The sequence below is a fragment of the Pseudophryne corroboree genome, chromosome 8 (assembly GCF_028390025.1).
Source record: "Pseudophryne corroboree isolate aPseCor3 chromosome 8, aPseCor3.hap2, whole genome shotgun sequence".
In the NCBI taxonomy this organism is placed as follows: Eukaryota; Metazoa; Chordata; class Amphibia; order Anura; family Myobatrachidae; genus Pseudophryne; species Pseudophryne corroboree.
In genome coordinates, this window is record NC_086451.1 from 36,185,386 (window position 1) to 36,198,591 (window position 13,206).

Sequence of the window (13,206 nt, forward strand, 5' to 3'; positions counted from 1 at the left end):
GCATATGACCAAAGTGCAGTGCACGTGGCCAGACTATAAGAAACCTGATCCAAAATTCCTACTAACACCCCTGCACCATCCAGTGGAGTAGTGTTGTAGGACAAAACGTTCTGGAAAAGAAACAGAAAGCATGATTAAAATGGCCACCAGCCATGTGCTTATAGTCAAAGTATATATAGCATATTTCCTTACGTGACCATATATACCTATAGCATTTTATATCCATTTTCTATGGTATAATACGTGCTTGTATAATACGTGCCCTTATATACAAATACGTATGCATATATAACACAATGCAGCCCTTTCTTTAGCATAGGCTGTCTAGTGCTGCTGCTGTGGCATAATCTCTCACCCCTCCCCTGCAGCTGCGCTGCATGTAATAGGGCAGTGAAAACTCCTGTCTGCCCAGCAGGAGCCCACTAGCTACGAGAGGGCTGTTTTATAGGGACAGACCGTGGCAGCAGTGAGCGCGGTCTGTGTGATCAGAGGCGCCGGCAGCTCCCCCCCCCTGCTTCCCCCTCAGCGTGTGCAGGGAGCGCTGGCAGCGTCTATTACGCTGAGCTGCCGGCCGTACAGGGACAGACCGCGGCAGCAGTGAACGCTGTCCGCGGTCTGATTGTGCACTACAGGTAGGGAGCGCTGACAACGGTGCTTGTAGCGGCCGTCCAGCGCGTCCCTCTGAGCGGCGGCGGGGAGCTGTTATCAGCGGTGGCGGGGAGCAGCGGTATTACCTCGGGCGACGCGCATAGCAGTCCCCCCACATGGCCGTTCATAAATACCTGTGTTCCTGGGCATCTCCAGCAAGCTCCGTCCAGTCCTTTCTGCAGCCTCAGCTGAAGTTAGCTGAGCTGCTTGTGGCTGTGAGGGTGCTCCTATTGTGAGGACCGATATGCCAAGAGCTGCACGCAGCAGCTTCTGTAATCCCGGACCCAGAGGTTTTGTGTAAGCTGGGAAGGGATTGTAATTAGAAAAAAGTATAAAAAATATAATAATCTAAAAGTAAAATATGTGGAGGAGCTCCACGCTTTGTGCTTCTATCCATGTGAGCACCGAAAAAACACTGAGGTATTATGGGAGTATGGAGGGGAGGAGTTACTGAATTTAAATATTCAGTGCCTGTCCTTGCTAACACCGTCCATATCCCAAGAGTACTCCAGTGACCCCTAGTGGATGAAATAGAAATACTCTGTGCTGCAACATAATGCTCTGATTGGCCAGTTCAGCCTCCTGCCACCCACACTTCAAACCTGACTGCCACAACAAAGATGATGATCCCGAGCTGAAACCTCTGTGCTGCATTATAATGCTTTGTGTGGCCAATTCATCCCCTTTCCTTTCAAACCTTGCTGTACTTAGGAGAGAGTACCTTGTGCTGAAATGCTCTGTGCTGCATTCCTCCCCCCCCCTCCCCCCGATGTGGATGGCTTTCTTCTAAAACTGACCCGCAAACATTCACAAACTAGGCGGCAAAAGCTGATAATAAACACAGAAAAGAAACGCAGGTTGCCTGAACCTCAGACACACAAAAGTTTGTCAAAATATTTTTATTGGTTGGGATTCTGTGTGAACAATCCTCACCGTTGTAAACGAGCCCCCCACTTACTGGGCCGTCGGCGGGAGGAACCACAGCAGACCTGGGAACGGAGGTAACAGTAAGTCGGTATCACATTTATGTTATTCCCATACAGATATGTAAACATGACGGCACATCAGGTCACACACGCACAGCTCGAGCACAAGCTGAGGGGCATGACCTTCGTTTAGTATAGAGGAGTGTATGTAAAACACAATGGGGGTAATTCTGAGGTGATCGCAGCAGGCACTTTGTTAGCAGTTGGGCAAAACCATGTGCACTGCAGGGGGGGCAGATGTAACATGTGCAGAGAGAGATAGATTTGGGTGGGTTATTTTGTTTCTGTGCAGGGTAAATACTGGCTGCTTTATTTTTACACTGCAATTTAGATTCCAGATTGAACACACCACACCCAAATCTAACTCTCTCTGCACATGTTACATCTGCCTCCCCTGCAGTGCACATGGTTTTGCCCAACTGCTAACAAAGTTCCTGCTGCGATCAACTCAGAATTACCCCCACTCTTCCTATGTCAGCATCACAGGAGCCTTTCATCTTTATTCTGTGATTAACCTCCAGAGGCTCCGACTGGACGATTCATCCCTCCCTACTTCAAACGTGACTGTCTATAACAGAGGCATCACCCGAGCTGAAATACTCTGTGCTACAGTATAATGCTCCAACTGGCAAATTTATCCCCCCCCCCCCCCAACAAACCACACACTTCATTCCTGTCTGCCACAACAAAGAGGAATATCATGAGGTAAAAGACCCTCTGCTACGTTATAATGCTTTGACTGGCCTATTTATACCCTTATAATTTAGAGCTTGCAGCACACAACAAAGGGCCTGTGCAGAACTAGACGCAATGTCGTTCTGTATGCAGTGGAGCGATTGTTAGTCACTGGACAACAATCCAGTTCAGTCAGCAACACCATAATGTTACACAGGTAGTCAATCATTGACCGTTGTATGGTCCGGTTGCGTCTCCACCCACAATCAGCGGATCTGGGATTGCACCAGTAGGTGTCTCAATACACATCCCGGTTGCTACGAAACTTGCATACTTTTGCACAACTGCTGCATACAAAACCCCAGGGGTGACAGCATTTTCATCTATCACTGCAACAGGTCCAGAGCGGAATAACCGCTACTGAAATACTCTGTGCTGCGTTCCACTGCCGATTATCTGCAACACAAGAATTAAAGAATCTTGACCAACGCACTAGGAATTGGGAACCTGCGTTAATCCTTGCAGCTGCCTGGCAGGAAGGAAAATCATTTTCCACATAATCCTGTGCTTGTCAGAAGGACACAGTATGGACTGGACCTGCAAAACTTCCCCATACTATTTAGGGCAGGCATGGCCAACCCGTGGCTCTCCAGAAGTTGTAAAACTACACATACCAGCACGCCCTGCCACAGTTTTTGCATTCCCGAATGGCATAACGGTGGCAAGGCATGCTGGGATGTGTAGTTTTACAACAGCTGGAAAGCCACAGGTTGGCCAGGCCTGATTTAGAGGAAAGGGGTGGAGGGGAGCTACAAACTATTTTCCTAAAACAGTGTATAAATTTAAAAAAGAATCCTATATAGTTTTGGGGGACATTCGGTTCATTTTGCAAAATCATTGTAGTGGAAGGGGTCACGCTATGGAATCTGCCCCCTCCTCCACTTTGTGGCTATGGTACTGCTGCATTTGCGCAAAGGATAGGGGGTACAGGCAGTAGCAGAACTAATGTGGAGGCAGGGAACGCACTAGCTCCTGGCCCCCTTCACCTTTGCACCCCCGTAGCTGCTGTGCCCCCTAAAACAGCTCTAGTAGTGCCACTACAGCCTATCCCACTGGAAGATAATAGGACTATATCCAAATCATTGATGAAAAGTTTTTAGCAGCTCTTTTATACTACCTGCAAAATATGTTCCTAACACAACAGCTATCAGTAAAGCAGTTGTACAGTACATGCCCCTTGTCTTATAAATTACACCACCACCTAGCCAACAGCCCCTGTATCTCCGAGCTGTGATACTCTATCCCTGTCGTTCTCAACTCCAACCCTCAAGTACACCCAGCAAGGCATGTTTTCAGGATTTCTGCCTGTGAAAGCATGTAGACTAATCAGTGACCCCCCCCCCCCCCCCCCCAAAAAAAGTAAAAAACTCACTCACATGGTGCATGATTAAAGCAATCCAGAGAACATGACCTGCTGGGGGTTAGAGCCGAGAACCCCTGCACTATGACATAGGCCACTTAAATGGGTTAAACTAACAGCATGTCGGCCAGTGTTTCCCAAACTCGGTCCTCAAGGCACACTAAAGGGCCATACATATGTCGATCCGCCGCCGAGCTGCCCGGCGGCGGATAGGGCCGACCCAGCGGCAGGGGGGCAGTGACAGGGGGAGTGAAGTTTCTTCACTCCCCCCGTCACACGGCTCCATAGAAGTGCAGGCAAATATGGACGACATCGTCCATATTGGCCTGCATGCACAGCCAACGGGACACAAGCGATGAACGAGCGTGAGGCCGTGCATCGTTCATCGCTAATGCCTCCACACTCAAAGATATGAACGGTATCTCGTTAGATATCGCCCAATGTGTAGGGCCTATAACAGTGCAGGTTTTAGTGATATCTATGCTTGAACACAGGTGACTTAATTAGTACCTCAGTTATTTTGATTTAACCATCTGTGCTGAAGCCTGGATATCACTAAAACCTGCACTGTTGGTGTGCCTTGAGGACCGCGGTTGGGAATGCCTGATGTAGGCTAACCACTACCGGGCGGAAGGTGGCAGAAACCAGGACAATTGGCGAGTGATCTTTTGGGAGACAGAAATAGAGAATAAAAATAAAATACAAGCATTAAACCTATACGTACCATTAGTGTCATACAATCACGTCGCTTAGACAGTCATGGGGCCTAAATATTCTGATATGTACATAAAAATCTTGTAGCTTTAAGGAAAAGGCTTGTGCATACCATCATACGTCCTCTGCAGCATTGTGAGAACACTCATTATAAAGGGAAACACGAAAAGCACAGCAGAATGATTAACATAAGGTGATTGGGTCCCCACACAATGCTATAGGGACTTTCAGACAATGAATAAGGTAAAAAGAAAAAAGTCCTGGGTTCCTTGTATTCCGTCCATGAACAGAGAACAAAATAGGGACTGATCAAATAAGACTGACGGCTGTGGAAGCAGAGCAAATTGTTCTATATTGTGCCGTTGCGTTGCTCCACTGCCATCTTGTGGGAGAATCACGTTACTGCACATACATTTTCTAGGAGGATGCACAAAAAACTTTAAAGATCCACAATGGAGACTAAAAAGTAGGCCAAACTTCAGACTATGGGGATCATTCTGAGTTGATCGCTCGCTGACTTTTTTTTGCAGCGCAGCGATCAGGTTGCTACTGCACATGCATATGCACTACCTGTTGTACGGGTACACAGCGGATCGTTGCTGAGCAATGGCTTTAACGAAGAATCCATTCGCAAGGTGATTGACAGGAAGAGGGCGTTTGTGGGTGGCAACTGACCGTTTTCTGGGAGTGTTTGGAAAAACGCAGACGTGGCCAGGCGTTTGCAGGGCGGGTATGTTGACGTCAATTCTGGCACAAAAAAGACTGAAATGATCGCAAGCGCTGAGTAAGTCCAGACCTAATCAGAAACTGAACAAAATGTTTTTGCACTCTCGGTGTTCGCACACTTGCAAAGTGAAAATACACTCCCCCGTGGGCGGCGACTATGCGTTTGCACGGCTGCTAAAAGTGGCTAGCGAGCGATCAACTCGGATTGAGGGCCTATAAACAAAAAAACAAAAAAAACACTTAAAATAACTTCTATGTAAATGCTGAAGTCTGTAAACATCGCAAACCGTTGAAACGATTCCTCGTCTGACTTTGTTAGAAGTGTCATGCTAGCGGTGGGCGTGGAGTGTTGATAATGGAATCAGAGTTTAATTTCATCCCACCTGGCCGGGAAAGCAAACAGTCCAACATGATTATTTAGGAAAAGTACAGTAAAAAAAAATAAGAAATTCAGCGCTCTTTTGTGTATGATCCATATTCCAGGAACGGGTCCTCTCACAATAGTGCGTGTACCGAGGAAAGCAGATTCTGCTAAGAATTCATTTAAACAGCAGCTGCAGCGGCAACCGGTCCTGTCTCCGCGGAGATCACAGTGCAACATATGCAGAAGGCAGTCTATATGAATGTAGAGTCCATTGCGCTGGTTTCCGGATTACTTCGAGCCCGCGCCTCAAACAGCTGTTTAATCAAAGCCGACTTCTCCTGTTCCAGCTGGGTGATTCGGTCGCTTTTATCCGAAACTTCCTAGACATGGTAATAAGGGAACATTAGTGAGTACATCTGGTGTGTGTGAGAGATAGAGATATAAATGAAACACTATCTGGTCCATGAAACTTACCTTTGTCAGTAATCGGTTCTGTTCCTTCAGCATATTTACAGTTTGCTGCTGCCCAGGTAGGAGCTGGGTGGCGGGCACAGGAGGGGAGGGCATACCAGTCTAATGAGTGAGAAAATAAAAGCACTTCATGATTATCCAGAGAAGGGATGAGTGATAAACAATCTGATACACTTCAGGGACTGTGCTGACAAACCCCCTACCCTTCAAACGGCCACACGTTTCCTTTAGGTAGAAAATAAATCAATGCGTTTAATCACAGGAGGAGGCAGCTATCTGTAATAACTTACCTGCAGGCATCTTAAACGGGACCCAGTACGAAAATCAACAGTGTCTAGGTCGACAATGTTTGGATTGACCACTATTGGTCGACAGTCACTAGGTCGACATGTTTTCAAGGTCAACAGGGTTTCTAGGTTGACATGTTCTAGGTCGACATGAGTTTTTCACATTTTTTTTTTCTTTTTTGAACTTTTTCATACTTAACGATCCACGTGGACTACGATTGGAAATAGTAACCTGTGCCAAGTGCAGCGGTAGCGTGGCGAGACACCTTGCCCAAAGCATGGCGAGCCATGTGAGGGGACACAGTGCACTAATTGGGCTTCCTGGTCATTGTACAGAGAAAATGACACAAAAAAAAATAATAAGAAGAATTTACTCACCGGTAATTCTATTTCTCGTAGTCCGTAGTGGATGCTGGGAACTCCGTAAGGACCATGGGGAATAGACTGGCTCCGCAGGAGACTGGGCACTCTAAGAAAGAATTAGGACTACTGGTGTGCACTGGCTCCTCCCTCTATGCCCCTCCTCCAGACCTCAGTTAGGGAAACTGTGCCCGGAAGAGCTGACACTACAAGGAAAGGATTTGGAATCCCGGGTAAGACTCATACCAGCCACACCAATCACACCGTACAACTCGTGATAACTATACCCAGTTAACAGTATAAATAACAACTGAGCCTCACTGAACAGATGGCTCATAACAATAACCCTTTAGTTAAGCAATAACTATATACAAGTATTGCAGACAATCCGCACTTGGGACGGGCGCCCAGCATCCACTACGGACTACAAGAAATAGAATTACCGGTGAGTAAAATCTTATTTTCTCCGACGTCCTAGTGGATGCTGGGAACTCCGTAAGGACCATGGGGATTATACCAAAGCTCCCAAACGGGCGGGAGAGTGCGGATGACTCTGCAGCACCGAATGAGCAAACTCAAGGACCTCCTCGGCCAGGGTATCAAACTTGTAGAATTTTGCATTGATCCCGACCAGGTAGCAGCTCGGCAAAGTTGTAAAGCAGAGACCCCTCGGGCAGCCGCCCAAGAAGAGCCCACCTTCCTCGTGGAATGGGCTTTTACTGATTTAGGATGCGGCAGTCCAGCCGCAGAATGTGCAAGTTGAATCGTGGAGCAGATCCAGCGAGCAATAGTCTGCTTAGAAGCAGGAGCACCCAGCTTGTTGGGTGCATGCAGGATAAACAGCGAGTCAGTCTTTCTGACTCTAGCCGTCCTGGAAACATAGATTTTCAGGGCCCGGACTACGTCCAGCAACTTGGAAGCTTCCAAGTCCCGAGTAGCCGCAGGCACCACAATAGGTTGGTTCAAATGAAACGCTGATACCCCCTTAGGGAGAAATTGGGGACGAGTCCTCAATTCTGCTCTGTCCATATGGAAGATCAGATAGGGGCTTTTACAGGACAAAGCCGCCAATTCTGACACCCGCCTAGCCGAAGCCAAGGCCAAAAGCATGACCACTTTCCACGTGAGATATTTTAATTCCACGGTCTGAAGTGGCTCAAACCAATGTGATTTTAGGAAATCCAACACAACGTTGAGATCCCAAGGTGCCACTGGGGGCACAAAAGGGGGCTGAATGTGCAGCACTCCCTTAACAAACGTCTGAACTTCAGGCAGTGAAGCCAGTTCTTTTTGAAAGAAAATAGACAGGGCCAAAATCTGGACTTTAATGGATCCCAATTTTAGGCCCATAGTCACTCCTGACTGTAGGAAGTGCAGAAATCGCCGCAGCTGAAATTCTTCTGTGGGGGCCTTCATAGCCTCACACCAAGCAACATATTTTCGCCATATGCGGTGATAATGTTTTGCCGTCACATCCTTCCTAGCTTTTATCAGCGTAGGAATGACTTCAACCGGAATGCCCTTTTCCATCAAGATCCGGCGTTCAACCGCCATGCCGTCAAAAGCAGCCGCAGTAAGTCTTGGAACAGACAGGGCCCCTGCTGTAGCAGGTCCTGTCTGAGAGGCAGAGGCCAAGGGTCATCTGAGATCATTTCTTGTAGTTCCGGTTACCAAGACCTTCTTGGCCAATCCGGAACGATGAGCATAGTTCTTACTCCTCTCTTTCTTATTATCCTCAGCACCTTTGGTATGAGAGGAAGAGGAGGGAACACATAAACCGACTGGTACACCCACGGTGTCACTAGAGCATCCACAGCTATCACCTGAGGGTCCCTTGACCTGGCGCAATATCTTTTAAGCTTATTGTTGAGGCGGGACGCCATCATGTCCACCTGTGGCCTTTCCCAACGATTTACAATCAGCTGGAAGACTTCTGGATGAAGTCCCCACTCTCCCGGGTGGAGGTCGTGCCTGCTGAGGAAGTCTGCTTCCCAGTTGTCCACTCCCGGAATGAACACTGCTGACAGTGCCATCACGTGAATTTCCGCCCATCGGAGAATCCTTGTGGCTTTTGCCATCGCCATCCTGCTTCTTGTGCCGCCCTGTCGGTTTACATGGGCGACCGCCGTGATGTTGTCTGACTGAATCAGCACCGGCTGGTTTTGAAGCAGGGGTCTTGCCTGACTTAGGGCATTGTAAATGGCCCTTAGTTCCAGAATATTTATGTGTAGGGAAGCCTCCTGACTCGACCATTGTCCTTGGAAGTTTCTTCCCTGAGTGACTACCCCCAACCTCGGAGGCTTGCATCCGTGGTCACCAGGACCCAGTCCTGTATGCCGAATCTGCGGCCCTCGAGAAGATGAGCACTCTGCAGCCACCACAGCAGAGACACCCTGGCCCTCGGGGACAGGGTGATCAGCCGATGCATCTGAAGATGCGATCCGGACCACTTGTCTAACAGATCCCACTGAAAGATCCTTGCATGGAACCTGCCGAATGGTATTGCCTCGTAAGAAGCTACCATCTTTCCCAGGACTCGCGTGCAGTGATGCACCGACACCTGTTTTGGTTTCAGGAGGTCTCTGACCAGAGATGACAACTCCTTGGCCTTCTCCTCCGGGAGAAACACCTTCTTCTGTTCTGTGTCCAGAATCATACCCAGGAACAGCAGACGCGTCGTAGGAACCAGCTGCGACTTTGGAATATTCAGAATCCAGCCGTGCTGTTGTAGCACTTCCTGAGATAGTGCTACTCCGACCAACAACTGCTCCCTGGACCTCGCCTTTATAAGGAGATCGTCCAAGTACGTGTTAATTATAACTCCCTTCTTTCAAAGGAGTATCATCATTTCGGCCATTACTTTGGTAAATACCCTCGGTGACGTGGACAGACCAAACGGCAACGTCTGGAATTGGTAATGGCAGTCCTGTACCACAAAACGGAGGTACACCTGGTGAGGTGGGTAAATGGGGACATGTAGGTAAGCATCCTTGATGTCCAGTGATACCATGTAATCCCCCTCTTCCAGGCTTGCAATAACCGCCTTGAGCGATTCCATTTTGAACTTGAACTTCCTTATATAAGTGTTCAAGGATTTCAAATTTAGAATGGGTCTCCCCGAACCGTCTGGTTTCGGTACCACAAACATTGTGGAATAGTAACCCCGTCCCTGTTGAAGGAGGGGAACTTTTATTATCACCTGCTGGAGGTACAGCTTGTGAATTGCCGCCAGCACTACCTCCCTGTCCTGGGGAGTAGCTGGCAAGGCTGATTTGAGGTAACGGCGAGGGGGAGACGTCTCGAATTCCAGCTTGTATCCCTGAGATACCACTTGTAGAACCCAGGGATCCACCTGTGAGCGAACCCACCGGTCGCTGAAGTTCCGGAGACGGGCCCCCACCGCACCTGGCTCCACCAGTGGAGCCCCAGCGTCATGCGGTGGATTTAGTGGAAGCAGGGGAGGATTTTTGTTCTTGGGAACTGGCTGTATGGTGCAGCTTTTTCCCTCTACCCCTGCCTCTGGGCAGAAAGGACGCGCCTTTAACCCACTTGCCTTTCTGGGGCCGAAAGGACTGTACCTGATAATACGGTGCTTTCTTAGGCTGTGAGGGAACCTGAGGTAAAAATGTCGACTTCCCAGCTGTTGCTGTGGAAACGAGGTCCGAGAGACCATCCCCAAACAATTCCTCACCCTTGTAAGGCAAAACCTCCATGTGCCTTTTAGAATCCGCATCACCTGTCCACTGCCGAGTCCATAATACTCTCCTGGCAGAAATGGACATTGCATTAATTCTAGATGCCAGCCGGCAAATATCCCTCTGTGCGTTTCTCATATATAAGACTACGTCTTTATTATGCTCTATGGTTAGCAATATAGTGTCCCTGTCAAGGAAATCAATGTTATCAGACAGGGAATCAGACCACGCTGCTGCAGCACTGCACATCCATGCTGAAGCAATAGCAGGTCTCAGTATAGTACCTGAGTGTGTATATACAGACTTCAGGATAGCCTCCTGCTTTCTATCCGCAGGCTCCTTTAAGGCGGCCGTATCCTGAGACGGCAGTGCCACCTTCTTTGACAAGCGTGTGAGCGCTTTATCCACCCTCGGGGATGTCTCCCAACGTAACCTGTCCTCTGGCGGGAAAGGTTACGCCATCAGTAACTTTTTAGAAATCACTAGTTTCTTATCAGGGGAAGCCCACGCTTCTTCACACACTTCATTCAACTCATCTGATGGGGGAAAAACCACTGGTTCCTTTTTCTCCCCAAACATAATACCCTTTTTAGTGGTACCAGGGTTAATGTCAGAAATGTGCAACACATTTTTCATTGCCGTAATCATGCAACGGATGGCCTTAGTGGAATGTACATTAGTCTCGTCGACACTGGAGTCAGACTCCGTGTCGACATCTGTGTCTGCCATCTGAGGTAGTGGGCGTTTTTGAGCCCCTGATGGCCTTTGAGACGCCTGGGCAGGCACTGGCTGAGAAGCCGGCTGTCCCACAGCTGTTATGTCATCGAACCTTTTATGTAAGGAGTTGACACTGTCGTGTAAAACCTTCCACATATCCATCCACTCAGGTGTCGACCCCGCAGGGGGTGACATCACATTTATCGGCACCTGCTCCGCCTCCACATAAGCCTCCTCATCAAACATGTCGACACAGCCGTACCGACACACCGCACACACAGAGGGAATGCTCTGACTGAGGACAGGACCCCACAAAGTCCTTTGGGGAGACAGAGAGAGAGTATGCCAGCACACACCACAGCGCTACATAAAATAAGAATTTACTCACCGGTAATTCTATTTCTCGTAGTCCGTAGTGGATGCTGGGTACTCCGTAAGGACCATGGGGAATAGACGGGCTCCGCAGGAGACTGGGCACTCTAAAAGAAAGATTAGGTACTATCTGGTGTGCACTGGCTCCTCCCTCTATGCCCCTCCTCCAGACCTCAGTTAGGATACTGTGCCCGGAAGAGCTGACATTACAAGGAAAGGATTTGGAATCCCGGGTAAGACTCATACCAGCCACACCAATCACACCGTACAACTTGTGATAACTATACCCAGTTAACAGTATGAACAACAAATGAGCCTCCTTAACAGATGGCTCATAACAAAACCCTTTAGTCAAGCAATAACTATAAACACGTATTGCAGAGAGTCCGCACTTGGGACGGGCTCCCAGCATCCACTACGGACTACGAGAAATAGAATTACCGGTGAGTAAAATCTTATTTTCTCTGACGTCCTAGTGGATGTGGGAACTCCGTAAGGACCATGGGGATTATACCAAAGCTCCCAAACGGGCGGGAGAGTGCGGTCGACTCTGCAGCACCGAATGAGAGAACTCAAGGTCCTCCTCAGCCAGGGTATCAAACTTGTATAATTTTGCAAACGTGTTTGACCCCGTCCAGGTAGCAGCTCGGCAAAGTTGTAATGCCGAGACCCCTTCGGCAGGCGCCCAAGAAGAGCCCCCTTCTTCGTGGAATGGGCTTTTACTGATTTAGGATGCGGCAGTCCAGCCGCAGAATGTGCAAGTTGAATCGCGCCACAGATCCAGCGAGCAATAGTCTGCTTAGAAGCAGGAGCACCCAGCTTGTTGGGTGCATGCAGGATAACAGCGAGTCAGTATTTTTGACTCTAGCCGTCCTGGAAACATAAATTTTCAGGGCCCGGACTACATCCAGCAACTTGGAGGCCACCAAGTCCCGAGTAGCCGCAGGCACCACAATAGGTTGGTTCAAATGAAACGCTGATACCACCTTAGGGAGAAATTGGGGACGAGTCCTCAATTCTGCCCAGTCCCTATGGAAGATCAGATAAGGGCTTTCACATGACAAAGCCGCCAATTCTGACACACGCCTAGCCGAAGCCAAGGCCAAATATATATATCTATGACCACGTTCCACGTGAGATACTTCAACTCCACGTTCTGAAGTGGCTCAAAACAATGTGATTTTAGGAAAACCAACACTACGTTGAGATCCCAAGGTGCCACTGGAGGCACAAAAGGGGCTGAATATGCAGCACTCCCTTAACAACGTCTGAACTTCAGGCAGCGTCTTTCCTAGCCTTTAACAGCGTAGGAATCACTTCATCTGGAACGCCCTTTTCCGTTAGGATCCTGCGTTCAACCACCAAGCTTTCAAACGCAGCCACGGTAAGTCTTGGAACAGACAGGGCCCCAGCAGTAACAGGTCCGTCTGAGACACAGAGGCCATGGGTCCTCCGAGATCATTTCTTGTAGTTCTGGGTACCAAGTTCTTCCTGGCCAATCCGGAACTACGAGTATAGTTCTTACTCCTCTCTTACTTACTATCCTCAGTACCTTGGGTATGAGAGGAAGAGGAGGGAACACATAAACCTACTGGTACAACCACGGTGTCACTAGTGCGTCCACAGCTATCGCCTGAGGGTCTCTTGACCTGGCGCAATACTTTTGTAGCTTTTTGTTGAGGCGGGACGCCATCATGTCCACCTGTGGCCGTTCCCAACGGTTCACAATCTGCGTGAAAACTTCTAGATGAAGTCCCCACTCTCCCGGGTG

The 13,206-nt window shown here is 48.7% G+C and overlaps 1 protein-coding gene across 1 annotated transcript in view; it reads right to left on the reverse strand.

Moving 5' to 3' along the window:
* Positions 1-5,784: 5,784 nt before the first annotated feature.
* Positions 5,785-13,206, reverse strand: part of SAPCD2 (suppressor APC domain containing 2) — a 49,215-nt gene continuing 41,793 nt past the window's right edge. Inside the window, exons 5-6 of the mRNA XM_063938484.1 lie at positions 6,008-6,106; positions 5,785-5,913 (exon numbers count right to left, since the gene is read on the reverse strand). Of these exons, the coding sequence (XP_063794554.1) occupies positions 5,785-5,913; positions 6,008-6,106 (228 nt within the window). The remainder of the gene's footprint in view (positions 5,914-6,007; positions 6,107-13,206) is intronic.